This window comes from Corapipo altera, unplaced genomic scaffold, assembly GCF_003945725.1.
Source record: "Corapipo altera isolate COAL_440 unplaced genomic scaffold, ASM394572v1 2, whole genome shotgun sequence".
In the NCBI taxonomy this organism is placed as follows: Eukaryota; Metazoa; Chordata; class Aves; order Passeriformes; family Pipridae; genus Corapipo; species Corapipo altera.
In genome coordinates, this window is record NW_020884890.1 from 4,971,316 (window position 1) to 4,990,179 (window position 18,864).

An 18,864-nucleotide genomic window follows, 5' to 3' on the forward strand; every position below is an offset into this window, starting at 1 on the left:
GCCATGTCAGTAAGCAGTTCTGACATTCACACCTGTGGCTATTATTGTGTGATGTTTTCCCTTTTTCAGATATCATAATAATTTTTATAATGTGATGTCAAAAGTGTGCCTGACATATAAATAAACTTATAAACAAATTGTTTCAACAAAGCAATGTACTCTGGATGCCCACCATGCAGTCAAGGAAGTGATTAGGTAAAGAGAGTATATTTTTTTTCTTCTTCCAACCAAATATCCTCTTCGAAAATGATAAAGTATGTCATTCTGACATATACACATTTATTCCAAATTTTAAAACATTTATTTAGCTGAAGATAACCCTTGCCACGTTCAATCAGATTTTAGATACTGAACAATTTTAGAACAGGACATAGCTTCATCCTCTTTTAAAACATGGGGGGACATGAAGATAATGCTAAATATATGTTGTGTTTGCATTTCATTATTCCATTTACAAAACTAATGGTGGTCAGATAGAGAAAAAATAAATTGAGAATTTCTTCTCTGATCTCAATTTGATCTAAGTCTTGACTATATCCTCAAATTTTTAAATGTGAGCACTCACTTTAGCAATTATAGGCACTCAGCCAACGTTTTAAAACTGAAATACTGATGTCTTGACATTCTGAACATTAATATCCAGTGTTTGATTCCAAATTCCAACTGATTCCATGATCTGCACCTCTGAAAATCTACCTCTCTGTCAATCTTAAAATATCCAAAAAGAGTGGAGATGAAAACAGTCATACTAGACCAAAGTAAAGTTTTAACATTCTCCACATTCTGTTTCAGAAGTGACTGTAAATAAATTCGGAAGGAGGAACACGCTTCTCTCCTAATACATTCCCAATCTACAATTATTTTCAGCTCAGGGAAATTCCTGAAGCAGATATGACTTTGCACACTATTTGACAACTCCATCATCACCACCATCATTGGATCTCTCTTTCATATGCTTGTCCAGTCTGACCCTGAGTCTGTGAAAATTTGTATTTTATTTATTTATATATATATTTTTATTATCTATAACATCCTTTGGCAAGAAGTTTCAAAGGTCAGTTACCTGTTGCATAACAATCAGCTCTTCTGTTTTGAGCATGACTCCTTCCACTTTTTTATGATGCCTGCTACTAGACAGTGAATAATCAATCCCCAGCCTGTCTTTCCTTGCCACTTTTGAGTCTGTAGTATCACAGTCTCACAAAGTGTCCTTTTTTTCCTTCCCAGGATGAAGTTTCCTGGTTAACACAGCCAAACCTTGAATGGCCTTTCCATGGAAATACTGGGTATATGAGAAAATACCATCCTTAAATATTCAGCTTATTAATTTAATTTTTATAAAAATGTGTGCATTTGGATCAAATAAGCATGCAGGGAAGAACTATGTCAAGACTTCAACTCCTATGTCTTTACCATGGAATTTGGAAATCTGAGCTATGATGAAGTTTTTCCTTATATTATGGTTCTTGGGAAGGGTTATGTACCTCAAAAAGTCAACATGCTTAGTGGTGGGCTACCTAAAGCCCCAGATAACTTGAGATACTGCTGCAAGAGACCTTCCTGAAACTTTCCAAAAATTAATTTCAAACTACTACTTCCTGATCCTTAGAGTACACAGTTCAGAATCCTCCCATCAAGGCAGCTGACCCCAACTGATCAAAGGGACATTACATACCATATGTATGCTCAGTATATAAAGCTGGGGGAAGAAGAAGGAGGGGGGAACATTTGGAGTGGTGGTGTTTATCTTTCCAAGCAATCATTACACCTAATGGAGCCCTGCTTTCCCTGGCATGGCTTAACGCCTGGCTGCCCATGGGAAGTAGTGAATGAATTCCTGCTTTTGCTCTCCTTGGATATGTAGTTTCTGCTTTATCTATTAAATTGTCTTTATCTCAACCCATGAGCTTTCTCACTTTTACTCTACTGATTCTTCCGCCAGCATGGCTGAAGCAGGAGTGACTGAGCGGCTGTGTGGGGCTTAGTTGCCAGCTGGGGTTAAACCACCACAATTTTAAACTCTGAACTCTTACAGAAGAAAGTTAAACTCTAGACATGATTATTAGTTCTCCTTTTTCACTAATGGAAGGAAAAGCTCAACACAAAATGGCATTTTTCAACACTGCACTCTGCGATTAGTGATCTTAACCACACACAAAGCACACAAAATCACTTTTCCCCAGCCTACATAAGGAAAATGAAGGTTACCAAAGAAGTAGTCAGTATCAACTCTGAATTTCTTTCCTTTCAGTAGAGCAAGTCAAAAAGACACAGAGTGGTTTTTTTGTATTTATCACCGTTCAATTTGATTAATGACTAGGCAATATTTTAGAGTAGATTAATAACATCAGAGATGAAAGGGCATTCTTAAAATATTTGTATTCCTTCCAGTATAAAGAGGATTTCAGTGCATTTAGATAATTAACATGAAAACAGTGGCCCTATTTTTTATTTTGATCTTTGCATAAATATTCTCCAGTTAATTTTGTAAAGTTTACGATACAGCCCTCGTATAGGGACTGCAATGAGTTTCTCCTAGCTTTACAGTCACACAACAGTACAACTAGTTTGTGCCACCACCAGAATACATACATGAAATAGTGACAAGTTTGTTTTCAAATGATAACCATTATATATGCAAGATATAAATTATTGAAAATACTGATTTCATAGATTGAAGGACTAGAAAAAATTTCCTGGTCATCTGATAAACAGGGCCAAAGAACACCAATCAACTACGAATGTAACTGGTAATACAAATACTTCTGAGTATCCATTTAAAATGCAACTGAAGAAGCACAAATCCAGGAAATGTGCCATAGAATGACATCTGGTCAAAATAAAGAACTTCAATTATTTATGTGAAATTAAAACTTAAAAGCAAAATAAGCAAAATAAAGGGTTTTCCAGTAGAAGAAAGCTTTATGTTATTGTCACAATGGAAGTGTAGTAACATAGGAAAATTACTGGGTAAATACTTAACTTTAAAAATACCCAACAGTGCCTTGTTGTAAACTATCACAGAATAACAGAATTAACCAGTTCTGTGAGGAATTTTGCTCCGTACATAAAAGACTCAATAAATTGTGGTGTGAAAAAAACCTTTAAGTGAAGAGGCCTGTAGTTAAGAATGGAAGCCCAGGGCATAGGAGGACATGTCAAAGAATACTGGTCAGAACTAGGATACTAAGATTGCAGCATCGAATAAGATAAAAAGCAAGAAAATGTAACAAAACAGGATAATAAAATAAATCTTATACTGCCCAATTCAGTACAAATCAGGCAAAGTTTAAAAATATAGTTTCTTGAACAATTGAAAGAAACCTATTCTGAGAAATCAGTGTCACCTTGGAAGATATAAGACAGCCTTAATTCAACCAGCTCAGCTTGATAAGCTGGAGACCCTTAGTAAAACAAAGTTTAGACGTACTTTTAGACTTCAATAACAATAAGCAGAAAGAAGTCAAGGATTATGGATATCCAAAATAAAACATAAAGTGGTCATAAAATAATGAGTTTAAATGCATCTAGAAAGAGATAAGATAAATAAAAAATGTCACAATACTAACCTTTGGACAGAGATCTTCAATAGAATGCATGTTAGTTAAAAAAACCATCTCTAGTATCCTTAGATGTGGCGTTTGTGTTGCTCACAAAACCGAGAATATTTCCACTGATAAATGCACATATGGGGAGGGGAGGAGATAAACAAGGAAGGTAAGTTGCAAACCAGTGAAGTGAAATGAAAGGATCTGTGATGCTGATTGAGCTAAGTAGGGAATTGTCAAAATCCGAAAAGGCACCTTTCAGAAAATGATGGAAATGATCACAGGTTATAATAGTAAAGAGAAAAAAAGGAAAAATGAATAGCAAAGATAACTGCTACAAAGCATAGAAAATATAAACATAAAAACAAATTAAAAGAACCCCTTTAAATATATCAAAAGCAATAAACTTTTAAGAGTTACTATGTCTTCTGGGAACTTCACAGAATAAAGACAGCAATTAAAGAAGAGAAGGATGTTGCTACGAACATAGCAGAATTATTTGCATCAGTCTTCACAATAGAAGATGTTAGAAAGATATCTACTCTTGGGTAATAAAAATTAGGTACTATCAGATGAAGAGGTGCTGGAACAAATCAATCATTTGAAAAGCAGGACTAAAAATTCTGAACAAGGAGTAGTTGAGCTATGCAATCTCTAATTAAAAAACAATTCCTTTACTGGAAGATAAGAGAGTAGCAAATGTTTCACATATGTCATAAAAGGAGTTTAGGATGATTCACGGAATTAAAGATTAATAAATCTTAAATCTGTACCTGGCAAATTAAAAATAAGAAAATAAAACAGTCAGAAGACCATGAGATTATAGATCTGTGGAAAGGAAGATGACACCTCACTCATCGGTTAGAATGTTTTTCATCATCATGGCTGGGCTTCGCGAACGAAGATTTGAGAAGGCTTTATCCACATTTGTTACAGGCACGTTGGTGACTTATGAGGTCAATACGTGACAGACATGTCCGATTGCAGAAGGTACAACAGAAAGACTCCTTAGGTGGTATATTCTGCAAGACACGGTTCTTTCTGCGTTGCCTTTTCTCCTTGAGAGTGATCCTGCGTGTGTTCTCAAAGGCATCTGCAGCGTTATAGATAGTGTGTCTCCAGGCCTCCCGTTTTGAGGCCAGAGTAGACCAGTTATGGTGATCAACATGGTCAAGGCTGAGATGTTGTTTCAGGGAGTCCTTGAATCTTTTCTTCGGGGGTCCTCTCTTGCAGCAGCCAGTGGCAAGTTCACCATAAAGCAAGATCTTGGGGAGGCGGTGGTCCTTCATCCTTGAGACGTGCCCTGCCCAGCGCAGCTGTGTTCTCATCAGCATGGCCTCTATACTTGTGACTGCTGCTTGTTCTAGAACAGATGTATTGGTCACATAATCTGACCAGTGGATGTTTAGGAGAAGTGGAACTCCTAAACATCCACTAGAATGTTTTTAACACATCGGTAAACTGCTGTAGTGGTCAAAGGAGAACCAACAGACATAATTTATTTAAACTTGTTTGACAAAGTTTCTCACAGGAGACTGATAAAAAGAATAGACAGCTAACTGAAGACCTCTGTTCAGTGTAGCAGCTCTCAGAAGAAGCAAGATATTAAAATTAATCAAGAACAGGACTGAGATGATAATGAAAAACAATGTTATATAAATCAGTGATGCAGCCCCATCTGAACTGCTGTGTGCAGTGTTGGTTTCTACATCTTAGAAAGATATCAGAAAACTAGGGAGGATTTAAGAGAAAAGTGACTAGAATTATAGAAGTATGTTTTTGTGGAAACAGATTTAGATATCTTAAAAGGATATTAAACAGAGGCACGACAGTAAGCCAGAATCTCACTTCTCTCTGCCTTAGCAGAAGAGTATGGTGACACATCATTAAATCAAAAGGTAGCAAATTTAACAGAAGTGATACCATCAGTTTTTACTTAGTATTTATGCTGTGGGACCCATTATTTGATAATGTTGAGATAGAAAAGAAAGTAAGATTGAAAACAATTAGGTGCTTATGTGGAAAACAAGAACGTATGAAGTTAAACTAGCTAAATGAGTATTGCAGGGGAACTTCAACTTATTTGAATACTTAAATAGATCTCTGCATACTGAAGACTAGGTGAGATTTTATGAAGTCAGATTGTCAAAAACAGTCATATTCTGGGTTTTCTGCACCTTCCTCAGGAGTCTTCAAAGGCCACTGTCTGAGGTAGGATGCTGCACAGGCCTGATGTGTTATTCAGACCCCTTCTGCCCATACTCTTAGTGTTACCTAGTGCACAAAATTCACTGCTTGAAGCTTAATTATTGTGACTGAATAACAACATTAAAATCTTTAAGGCTAGTAGCAGAATTTAAAAGTACTTGTTAAAATCTTTGCTGAAGAAGTCATACAAAGAATGAAAACAAACAACAAGCAAGCAAATCACTGACGTTTTTAACTTGAAAATTGCCAGCCAACCAAAAGTTTGATTGAATTTGGAAGGTAAAATTGTTTTCTGATGTAAAATCAAATTCTCAAAAGAAGATCAAATTTTTTTCTGAAATTTTTCAATTATTATTCACCCTTACCCCTCAGTTATGGTATATATTCTTTAGCACCATCTACTGGTGCTGCATTATTAATTAGTTATTTATGACTATACAAATCACCTCTCTAAGAAAATTAAATTGAACCATATAATGTTTCAAAATATATTTAAAATTGAGAAGGTAGAACATAATCTATTATTTATTAAATTAATCTTTCCTCTTAATAACAAAGACAAAACTAATAATGGCGAAATTCACTTTGAATCTGAACAGAAAAGGGAAATACAATATTTCTTAATAGTTTGTAGCGTCCTCAACCAGAAAACATACACAAGCCCACGAAATTATTTCCAATTTACACTTGCTCTCAACCTGTTAGAGTAACAAAATATTTTTCCTTGTTTCATATTTAGGTATTTCTTATATTATATAATACCTGTAATACGGCCAGTGTCTTCCATTTTATTTCTTTGCTTCAGACTAAATTAAATAACATTTCTCTTGAGATGGTCACACCAGCTTTGGATTTAAAATTTTCCCTGACTTATAGCAGGGAAATACAGTTTGGTGTAATGCAGCAGAATCTGTAATGCAGAGTAGAAAGTCTATTCTTGCCAAAGGGGATTTTGAAGGGTCTTGCATATCTGAATGCAGTGGGATGTGGGGAACAGACCAATGCCACTTCTATATAAGCTAAAAGGCTCAGTGAAAATATCTATCAACTCTTACCTGTAAGTTGACTCTATAGCAAGTTTTATATTGTGCACACAGAAGGACATATCTAAGTGCCTGTAACTCTGGAGTCAGTTACACATGGTGATAATAATAAAGAACTAAGGAAAAAGATTAAAGTCTTTGTTGAAAAACACTTTTATGAGTTTTTTTTTAATGTGTGCCTTCAGTATTGGAGATAGACTGTCTTACTTGCTCAAAGGAGTGACATTGAAGGCTGCAACAGTGACCTTGACTTCAAGAGTCCCCCTAAGGGTGACAGGTGATGGAACAAGAGAACAGACCATTCTCCAAAGCCACTTGCTTTAGACTGTGGTCTTCCTTTTAAAAATTGTCCCAAAAATGACAGTGAATTATAATTCCAATTCTAATTGTGTTGAATTTTGTGCTATGTTCACTAAAATCTGGACTGAAATCATCTAACTGCTGTCACCAAGATCCCAAAAATCTCAAAGTGCTATTGCAGATTGACAAAAAAAACCAACCAAAACCAAACCCAACCAAACAACTAAACAGACTGTTTAACTTATTCCATCCAACATATTAAAATGGGTAGGCCTCATTTTTCTCACTAATACAGAGATTACTTAAAAATATTACTTTCCTCTCTCTTTGCTTGTTTGGATCAAGCCCAATCTTACTGAAACAATTGCATTGAGTCTAGAAAGCAGCACTATAAATTTAGCATTCACTATGTTGTACCTATCCCTACCACACTACTACTGAGCGACGTAACACATCTTTCAGTGCCTTGATACTTTGTACTACAGATGGTACCACGTGTACTATGCAGGGCTGACAGCCCTTCCATGAAACAGTGTGGGATTGCATTAATACATTATTCCTAGGTTTTAATAGAAGTACTCAAACAAGATGGATCTACTCAATATTTCCAAATTATGTGTATAGATTCACTTTATATATGCTGTTCAGACTGTAGTTTGGGAATAAATGTACATACCAAATAGTACCATTCCAAACACAAATGATCTGCATGCCCAAATTAAACAAACATATTGTCCCATTTCTACTTATTTATATTTTGCAGACTTAAACATATCCTGACTCTCATTTCTAGACTATCAAAATTCCAGGTTTTTCTTATCTCAAATGCTGCGTGACACCTGGCAAACAAAATTATTTCTCAAGTTGGCCTCAGTTCAAATAGAAAGGCACCTGCAAGTGGATCATGGATATTTGTGTACTTAGAAAAATGGTATAGCCTAATTTAATTAGCTCCAGTCATTAAATCCTGCCTTGTTCAAGTGTGAATGCAGCAAATCTTGTAAAGAAATCTGCAGAGTGCTCTGTGCTCCCATCCCATCTCATCCCATCCCATCCCTCTGTTCTTCAGCTCCCATCATTAACCTAAGCATGATTTGTGCAACTTGCACCCTGTCCTTCAGTTTGTAGACAGAGAGGCTAAGGAGTCTTCCCTCCCAGATTCCTCTCCAGCATTCCCATGTCTTCACAAAATTAAAAAGTGTAAATTAATCACCATGTTGGAATACCTAGGAGGTTTCTGAAGACAATAGTTTACCATACATTGTGTATTTATTATTTTTTCACTTCCACTCATAATTGAAGGAGCTACAACTTGGTAATGCTATAGGAACAGGTGAAACAGTTCATTCAGGATTGTTTTTTTGTGACTCACCCTTCAGTTCTTCATCTAATATAGAGGAGATGAAAAAAGTATTTAAATAAATGCATTTAAATGCTATTTAAATGCATTGTATGTACACCTTTCGGAAAGCTTCATAAAAGAGTTTGGCGAAATAAACACATGAAGAAAAGTACAAAGATCAGTGTTTACAGAGCCACTGTGCTGTCTACTCTCTTATATGGTTCCGAATCATGGGTCGTCTACTGCCACCACCTGCGTCTCCTAGAACGCTTCCATCAACGCTGCCTCCGTACAATCCTAAACATCCACTGGTCAGATTATGTGACCAGTACATCTGTTCTAGAACAAGCAGCAGTCACATGTATTGAGGCCATGTTACTGAGAACACAGCTGCATTGGGCAGGGCACGTCTCAAGGATGAAGGACCACCGCCTCCCCAAGATCTTGCTTTATGGTGAACTAGCCACCAGCTGCCACAAGAGAGGAGCCCTGAAGAGAAGATACAAGGTCTCCCTGAAACAACATCTCAGCCTTGGCCATATTGATCACTATAACTGGTCTACCCTGGCCTCCAGTCAGGAGGCCTGGAGACACACCATCTATAACGCTGCGGATGCTTTTGAGAACGCACACAGGATTACTCTTGAGGAGAAAAGACAACACAGAAAGAATCGTGCCTTGCAGAATCTAAGGAGTCTTTCTGCTGTGCCTTTTGCAACCGGTCTTGTCTATCTCGTATTGACCTTATTAGACACCAACGTGCTTGCAACAAACGTCGGTAGAGCCCTTCACAAATCTTCGTTCGTGAAGCCTAGCCATGAATGTACACCTTTGATTTGTTCTCCTCATATCATCCTGTCAATGGACCAAACTTCCCTTGAAGTATTTCAAGCAACATGATGATCACCCACACGGAATGTCACCCAATATGGAAGTGAATCTGAGAGAATATGATTATCTCTAAGCCAGTAACATTTCAATTTTCATTGTATTGTATTTGCTGGGCATAGATCCTGCACATCTCTCACATTTTCCTTGGTCAGATGTTTTTTGTTTTATTTTGACAACAGGGACATAAAGTATTTACGATTGTAAAAGCTATGAGGGATGTGGTTTACAGCTTGTACCTATGGAAAATACAGTAAAAAGCTATAACCGTGCTTTTGTTTATTTTGGTCAAGTGGTTTGTGACCAGCAATACCTCTGATCAGAATTTGTGCAGCGTGTAATTGTAATGATAAAAGCTCTGTATTACTGGAATTCACACCTTGCAGGGTCTAGAACAGGGTTGTAGGGGAGAAAACAGACTGACTGGTTTGGAAGTTTTCCAGAAGTTTAAACGTTCATTTTCAGAGTGGGTGGGAGGTTGTGTTGCCATGTTACATATGAACTTTGAAGATGTGGAGGGGCCGTACTGTCCCACAGCCTCAGTAGGGCCTTGTGCTCTGTACAGAATGGCAGCAGTGGAGCACACGGCAGCCAGGCTGAGAGCTGCTGACTGACAGCAGCATTTATTAAAATGTCATCTCCTAATTTTCACACCGGATTTCTGTTGTCGTGTAGACTGCCCCAATATCTCACGCCAGAGGGAAGGGCCAGAGAATAACCCAACCCGCCCTGAGGAACGGGAGGGACACAGCCTGAGGGGAGGGAGAAAAAAGCATATCCAACGCTACCCAGCTGTAGCAAAATAAAAAATAAATAAATTAAAAAAAAAGGAGGCGGGGGAGGAGGATGCCCTCCTTGTGGCACGACTCTTTCCACGAACCTCCCCCGTCTGTCGGACCCCACCCGCCAATAACGGGACGACTTCAGCCGCTATCGCCTCGCAAACTCCGCTCGCAGCGGGGGCAGCGTCTCTCCCGCGCCGGCATCCTCATTGGGCACCGCTCCGGGAACCCCTCCGGCTTCCCCTTCCCTCCCGTGCAGAGGGCGGCCGGCGGCAGCCGGGCTAATGGATGCGGCCGCGATCGGGCACAGCCTTATCTCTGGCAGGGAACAAACACGGCGTTAATTGCAGCCACTCTGAGGAAATTGCTATTGTTTCCAGTCAAAGGCGGGCGACAGTTTGAGCGGGTTTACCCACGGAGCCCTGTATCAGTTAATCTGCATCGCGGGGCCGAGCCGGCAGCTCCGGGGGCTGCGGCGAGTGGGGGGGGGGTTGCGTTTTGGAAGAAAAAAATAAGAGGAGGGAGATCAAGTGCGGGCTTCCCGCCCCGGCGTCCTCGTTTCCCTCGCTCCCCGCCCGTGGGTTTTTCCTACGCCGAGGCGCAGCAGCCCCAGCGCTGGGCACGGCGGACAGAACACTCCCCTCCGTGCGCGGCGAGCAGCGTTTCTGGGGCGCGCTCGGGGCCGCGCAGCCGTGACGCGCGAAAACCAGCGCGGGCCCGTCCGCCGGGGTCGGGGGCGCGCCGCGCACACGCGCGGACACGCGCGGAGCGGAGCGCAGGGGCGCGCCCGCAGACACCCCCAGCGGGGGCCGCGCACATGCGCGCACTCACGGCCCGGCACACACGGGGGCGGGCGGGCGCTCGCTCGCACACGCGCGGGCGCGCACACGGGCGCGCACACCCAGAGCCACACGCAGCGGCACAGACGCGCTCTCGCTCCCGCCGTACTCCCTGCGCGCCCGGCAGCGTTCACACCGCTCCCCGACATCGGCAGCCAAGGACCCCCCCGCCGCTGTCCGGCCATTAGTGCCTGAGGGGGGGAGGAGGAGGAGGGAGGAAGGAGGAATAAGTCTATTAGTAATAACAACAACAACAACAACAAAACCCACCAACAAATCCGCACTAGCGCCTTAGTCCTTCTCTCAGACCGTCGACTGCCTGGCATCGCCGTGCATCGGGCTGCTGTGCTGGGACTTTGTTTCAAGTAAAAAAAAAAAAAAAAAGGCAAACAAACAAACAAAACCCTTCGATTGCTCAGCCACTTCCATTTTTTCCCCTGCAGTCTCGCTGGTTTGAGGTGGTTGTTTTTTGTTGGTTTTTTTTTTTCTTCCCCCTTCATGCGGTTGGATTTGGTGGATCCGGAGCCAAAGCTGCTTTTTTTCCTCGGTGGGGTGTGCGTGTGGCGTGCGGGGATTTTCTCGCTGCGTTTTTTATCTTCTGCTGCTTTTTTTAATCTTGGTTTTGAACCTGAGCCGGGAAAAATGGGAAACGGTGCTTCCGTCAGAAGGGGAATCTCTCCATCACTGTTGTTGGGACGTGTGCCTGTGGTGCTAGTGTTTTAGAGAAATAGCCTGACAGCTTTCGGAGTGGAAGGTAAGGGTGCCCGGGGCATTTCCATTTCCCATTTCCAGGGATTACGACTGGAAAGCTTTTAGCTTGGGATTCCGGGGAGGAGGCGGCGGAGGAGGGGGACAGGCTGTTGCTGAAGGATAGAGAGAGAGAGAGACAGCACATACGAAATGATCTCCGCATTTACTTCAGCGCTGCAGTTTAAAAGTTAGAGAAGTCCGTCTTGCGACAGGTCTGCTTCCCTGAGAGTAATTTCCAGCGAGACCGAGAAAACCGAGGTTTGTGCACGATTGGGGTAATTTGAATTGGGGGGGGGGGCGGAGAGGGGGGGAGGAATGCTAGGTTAATAGGAAGTTAAAATAAGAGAAGTCAGTGGGTCTTCTGTTGGGGGAAAAAAAATAAATGGAGTGATGGCGCCGTCTATGTTCGGCTAAACTACAGTGTCACCTAGAAAATCAGTTTGGGGAATATCCAAACTAAATGCCCCTTTCTTTTCAGCAGAAGAGGATTCTCCCCCTACCCAAATGGGCAACCTTAAACCTCTGTGGCCGTTTTTTAACCCCCTCTTCCATGGACAAGAAAGATCTTTTTAATCTGAGTGTCTAATCCTTTCAGTGAGCAGATTCACTCTACATCTAGCAATACTGCAAACTAACTGAAATGCTGCCGGCACACTCAGTTTGTGTGTCTCTTTACATGTGTGTGTGTAATGCACAGAGAGAGAGAGATTAAGACACTATTGTGTTTAAGTAGCATTGTATGAACAAATGCAAAACTGAGGGTTATTTGATTACATTTCTTCATAGAAAACAGCCTAGCATTGCAGACGTCTTTATTTTTCTAGTGCAGATATTACACAGGATGGGAAAAGTGAGAGGCTTTTTTCCTTTTCAAACAGAAAAGTAAATAAGATCACTTTCTGCTTTCCAGATTATAAAATTAATCCTTTTTCATGGGTGGAATTCTTAATTTAGACACTTATTGTCACATTGGCTTTCAACGCCTACACCATCCTGAATAACACTGCGCAGAACTGCATTGCCTGCAAAGTGCTTCAGCAAAGGGGAAATTGTTTCCAGAATTCCCAATAAGTTTCTCTTTCTTAAAACCTTAAATGCTGTACCAGCCCTATCTGGAGAAGGAGGACCATGTTATTCATTGAGATGGATGCTCAGAAAGGAGAAAATCTGATCGTGTGGATAGACCCAGCAGCAGCTCAGCTTTTTTTTTTTTTTTTTTTAAACCTCTGCTATAAAGAGGGTTAGAGTTGGTGGTGCTTTTTGCCCATTTCGGGATTCAGAGTTTGCATTATAATCTAGGAGATACGAAAATCTCTTCAAGGGAGTTTAATCCGGTGACTTGCTGTGTGTTACGCAATGGGAAATAGAAGATGTCTTGCTGTTTGGTGAGGAGATGAAAAGCTAGGCAAAGACACACATCAAAACTCAGTAACAGCGCCTGTGTGTATGTCTGCCTCTGCTTACTGAGCAACAGTGGAAGAGACTGCAATTTAGAGAGTTTTGAAATTAGGTTAGTATTGCTGCTTTCTGCTTGCATTTAAGAGCAGAAAGCAAAAAGCTACTCATTTGTAAGAGATAAGCAACTTCCCAAAGGTTAATGCTGAAAATGGTCAATTTGAATTTTTTTTTATATCGTTAGAGAGATAAATATAACTAAGGTTTGCTGTATCAACCTAGGCCACTGTTGCGAGAACAGAGCATGTGGAGGTTGTGAGGGCTGACAGGTGCAGTAAAACAGCTTTATTTGGAGATACTAGCAGAGAAAATGTAATACGTCTTTCATTGTTCAAGCCCACGGCTGCAAAACACAGGAACTAATCAGACAGTAGAAGATATTTGTAATAAGAGGGCAAGTGCAGTCCAATAGGTGCAGAGATCCTGCTGTAGCACTGCCAGCTATATAGAGCTGCTAGTTGTAGATACTAATACTGTAAACTATTTTATATATCCTTAGAGGGTGAAGCCATTGAAACTATTATCTTAAAAAGCTGGCATTTAGTGGTAGTGTCAGACTAGCAATACTTTAATCTGTTTTTGTTTCTTTCTTTGGCAGTGTCAAATTTTTATTAATATATTAATCTCAGTATTTGCTGCCTAAATATCCTTTTTATAGAGACCTCTATATACCAGGTGGACAGGGTGAAGGGATGTAGGGATATGGGAGATAATGTTCCATCTGTAACAAATAGTAATTTGTGCATTTTTAATCTGTGGCTGTAATTCTTCAGTTACTTCTCAGACTTAATAGAAAAATAATGTATAACAACATATGCTACCGGCTTTATTGTTCTATTCCGGTGAAAATCTGCATGTGCATATATGAGTATAGCAGATTACTTATTTACTTTTTTGAAGAAGTAAATAAATAAATTTCCCTTCTCTTGATCTGTCAGGTAAGGCATCTAGGCTTTTACTTAAGTTGAGCAGTTCTAGTCCACGCCATGATGACTACATCCTAGAGAGGAGAGGACATTCCTATTAATAATCTAATAGATGTTGAGTTTTAATTTGCCTGTGGAAGACGTGTCTGTCGCGGTGGCCACATGATGGCGCTGTGAACACAGCGGCAACCCCGGCCCTTGCGTTATAAAATAAAAATTACCTGCCCTTCTTTCTGAAAGGGGTTCTAACTGCAAGCTTGAAAACAGCTGGCTCGAATATTGGAAGGAGTGTGGTTTTCTATGCGTGAAGAATTCTACTTGCATTTTTATTTCATTTCATCTCCTGCAGGCCAAATGACATAGGATGAAGGCTGTTCGTAATTTGCTGATTTATATATTTTCCACCTATCTACTGGTTATGTTTGGATTTAATGCTGCCCAAGACTTCTGGTGTTCCACGTTGGTGAAGGGGGTCATTTATGGATCGTATTCTGTAAGTGAAATGTTTCCTAAAAACTTCACAAACTGCACTTGGACGCTGGAAAATCCAGATCCAACCAAATATAGTATTTACCTGAAATTTTCCAAAAAGGACTTCAGCTGCTCCAACTTTTCCCTCTTGGCTTATCAGTTCGATCATTTTTCCCATGAAAAAATAAAGGATCTTTTAAAGAATAACCATTCTATAATGCAACTCTGCAATTCCAAGAATGCTTTTGTATTTCTGCAGTATGATAAGAATTTTATTCAGATACGTCGCGTCTATCCTATCAACTTCCCAGGATTACACAAAAAAGAAGAAGAACAAAAATCCTTCTTTGAATTTTTGGTGTTGAACAAGGTGAGCCCAAGCCAGTTTGGGTGCCATGTGTTATGCACTTGGTTGGAGAGCTGCTTGAAATCTGAGAACGGGAGAACTGAGTCCTGTGGGATCATGTATACAAAATGCACCTGCCCTCAGCATTTGGGAGAATGGGGAATAGACGACCAGTCCCTGGTGTTGCTCAATAATGTGGTGCTGCCCCTCAACGAGCAGACGGAAGGCTGCCTGACCCAGGAGCTGCAAACCACTCAGGTCTGCAATCTCACCAGAGAAGCCAAAAGGCCGCCGAAAGAAGGTAGGTGCTTCTTGGAGGGGGGCTGAATGCCACGGCAGTGTGTAAGTCCTGCTGCTGGCTCTCCTTAATACTCACATTCATTTGAGCTGCTCTCCACTCTGGCTCTCCTCTAGACGAGGCAAAAGGGCTGGAGAAGATGCACACTCCCTCAAGGCAGGGAAGGCTGCATTTTCATTTCTAAACTGGTCTGGGCTTCAGCATATAGTTCTGCTGAGCACTGTTGAAACTCCTCACAAGTGAGATCCATCTGTTTTAAGGCCTCACAATAATTCCCACAGGTTGTGAGCCAGGAATCACTCTCCCCCTCACCACCTCTTTACTGCAACCACCCAGCTACAAAACCTTGGCCCTCTTGATATGATCCCTTGACTTTGCAAGGAAAACATTTCCAAAGGCATGCAGGCAACCTGACAAAAGACCAAGAGATTTTACCATGTTCAGGTCACCTGGTCCCAACTGGGCCAGAACTCAACCACAAAAAACAAAACTAAAAGCGAATGCAATTCCTCAGGGTGAACCCTCTGCCTGAGATACTTGGCAACGTGAGAGACACTGTGCAGGCAGGACGTGCTGGTTTAACCTGCTGGGAGCTCTGCGAAGGGGCAGGGGGCTGCTGCTGCACCTGTTCTCCAGGCAGCTTTGGCTCCTGGAGATGAAGGCTCAGAATCTCATTGCAGTATTAGCGAGGAGGGGGAGGGGGGGCTGATGTGTCATTCCCAGCAGCTGCTTCATGTCCCTGATGGAAAAAGGGGGTGGCTGTGGAACGGTGTGAAGACAGGGGTCCAGCAATTAGTATGGCAGCCCTCCGCTTAGTCCCTCTGCTACTTGTGTTAGCCTGACATTTTGGGGATGTCGGAGTGGGGAGGGTGATTTTGGAAAGGACGTTAGGGGCTTGTGAGGCAGGGAGGGCATGGGTTGAAACTAGATGGGGGGCTCTGGCTGCAACCTATGGGCGAGGGGGGCCTTCAGAGCTGCCGTGAGGGAATGGAGGACGGGGGGATAAATTATCGAACGTTGGGTATTGCATTTTAATGCAGGAAATGTTCCCTCTCTCCTTGTTTTTTGCATAGCCACAAAGCTCTCAGTCTGTGGCGAAGCAGTGCCAAGCTCCCAGCCCCCCTAATAGAAGTTGCTTTGTGGAGGAATGTAACATTGACACGTTGTTAGGAGAGAATTTTCTTTAAGGGCAGCCAAGCCCCAGTGCTGTGGGAGAAGAAAAGCTGAATTTGCTCCAGCTGCCGCGGAGCCAACGTCCAAGGGCAGGGCAGGGGGAGGGGTGGGGGACACTTTCGGTGTCCTGCGGCTCCGCGCCTCTCCCGCCACCCAGCATCCCGGGAACAGAACGATCCTAACGGACAGGGGAGGCTCGGCTGACGTAAAAACCTCCCAGAGAAACGGCGGCGGGGATGATATTTAAGATAGTTTAGAGCTAATTATTGCCCAGGGAGGCGGAGGCAGCCCCGGCCGCAGCAGGCGGAGCCGGGCAGGAGCCCCGGGCGCTGCGCGGGGGCGCCGCCGCCTCCCCCGCCTGGCGTTGGGCTCGCAGCGCCCGAGAGCGGCCTCGGGTGAAGCACCGCCTGCGCTCCCTCAGCCTCCACCGTGTGAGAGGTGGGAGCCACGGGGGAGCTACGGAGCCCTCTAGAAAATAGAAACGCCGCAGAGCGGAACCCACGCAGGAACCGCAGCCGCGGTGCCGGGGTCGCCCCGCGTTCTCAGCCTCGCCAGGGTCCAGCGGGACCCCGCGGAGGGGCGGGCGGAGCAGCCGTCGGGGCCCCGGCGCCGCGGGAGGCAGTGTACCCGTGGGAGAAAGGCGCACCTATCCCTTCCTCCTCCGCCCCTGCCTCTGATTGCCGTCCTAAGGCACCAGCTGCCTGGTGGGGCCGGGGACGAGGGAGCGCGAGCACAGGGGGTGCACAGGCCACCGGGTGTCTTTGCATCTGTCCCCAAAACGTGCTAAATTCCAAGGGGATGCGTGTCTCCAAGTTAAAGCATCTATTTCAGAAAGGTGCTTATTGGAAAGGACAGAGGAAACTTAGGGCAAACACTTGTTTTGGTTTTTTTTCCCTTAAATTTTGTAACATGTTCCCAGCATATTTTACTTCCAGTTTCAGGCATATTTTAATTCTTGCCCCTACTTATGCGTTTTCCTCCATATGAGCTTCAGAAATGGCATTGTTAGAGGGAGTGAAAATTTCACTTGGTAGGTGGAAGGTTTGCTTTGCTTGCTTTTCACTGTATTTAGTCTTTTTCTGGGCGTTGCTGAGAATTTTAACATTATTGAAATTATTTCACACTTTTATTTAATTGCTTTAATGCGCTTGGAAATCAGTCATCAGATTGTTACTCAAAGTTATAATGAGTTTGCAAATTAAGCCTCACAGTACTTCTCAGTAGCACTATGCTTTTTGTCTTCCACTCAGTTTATAGCATTTTTTCCTGCTCCTCAGAAGGCTAAAAATCTGCAAGAGAGGTGTGTTGAGTCGTTGTTTTCTGTAGATATAGTCACATTCATTAAGCACATCAGTCAGTGTATTTGTCTGTATAAAGCTAGTTTGTGGTTCAGTTGAAAGCTTTATTGAAGGATCAAAATGTAGAATGCTCTTGCCACAAACATGATGCAATTCATCACTTCTGTCAACAAACATTAAGGCAAGAAATACAAATTTTGTTTTCACAGACAATCTGCTTTAAGTTTTATTGGCACAAGTAGCATAAATAAGGTAGACAATAAGTAAGAGAATGGTTGTTAGGGTTCTTAGTGACAACTGAAAGTACAGCTTTGCCAGTGTAAGTTGAGTTTTAAAGGGAATGGAGTTTGCCATTGGGAAAGTGCTCTGGATTTGATAAGACTCTGTTTTTATGAATTTGTGTATTACTTTTAGGTTTCGTACTGACGTTGCCTAGCAATGATTTTTGGAAACGAATTGCAGAAACCTGACAGCTTTCTGCAGTATTATGAAAACCCTTCCATCCTTCAGATTTGCTTTCATCAAGCTTGACTGTATGAAGTGCAAAATCTTTTCCCAAAACTATTTTCAGTCCCATTTTAGAATAGAGAGCATTTAGATTAAAGCCTACTGTTTCTATTTTGAATCTCTGAAGTTTTTTACAATTTTGAATATGATAAATGGCTTAGGAAAATGGATGAAAGTCAGTATTTTTCCTTTTTAAGAAGTGTTGCATTTTACAAAAGATGTGACAAGTATACAATGGCTGATTGTGTTTCTAAATGTGCTGAAGTGTTGAATAATAAAAGGAACTAGGTCAAAAAAAGAAGCTATAGCTATTACTTTGTAACAAAATAGTTTGGAAATATGTGGTCTATTCAGCATTTCTTCTGTAGACAGATTATCTTTCTTGTCATTGATTAGGGCAATATTAAAAATTGCTACATTTTCACTTTTTGTATCTAGATCTGTTTCTGTAGCCTTACATTTGAGATGCTTAGCCTAGATAAAAGCACTAGCAAATAGATCTCAATACTCTCATGGGGTCCTGAATTTAAGGGCTATGGGGAATTTGCCCTCGATTCTCAGTGCTGTGACTGAACTGTGTTATGAAGTTTCTGTCTATAAGACAGGACTCAGTTCCAAGTCTAGTGGACCTGTAAAACATTTGCGTGTAGTCAATCCATACAGTTTTTTGAACAAGGACAAGAAAATCCA

General features: G+C 41.9%; 1 protein-coding gene across 9 annotated transcripts in view; it reads left to right on the plus strand.

Moving 5' to 3' along the window:
- The first annotated feature begins 11,021 nt into the window (after positions 1-11,021).
- The window catches only part of ADGRB3 (adhesion G protein-coupled receptor B3), a 459,298-nt gene continuing 451,455 nt past the window's right edge, over positions 11,022-18,864 (plus strand). For 5 of the 9 annotated variants that reach the window (XM_027644722.1, XM_027644727.1, XM_027644730.1 and 2 more), the window contains exons 1-2: positions 11,023-11,704; positions 14,431-15,199. In XM_027644722.1, the coding sequence (XP_027500523.1) occupies positions 14,446-15,199 (754 nt within the window). In that variant the 5' untranslated portion in view covers positions 11,023-11,704; positions 14,431-14,445. Of the gene's footprint in view, positions 11,705-11,872; positions 11,959-12,757; positions 13,211-14,430; positions 15,200-18,864 lie in introns of those variants that run through there. The other 4 variants (XM_027644723.1, XM_027644726.1, XM_027644724.1 and 1 more) reach the window with 4 other exon arrangements.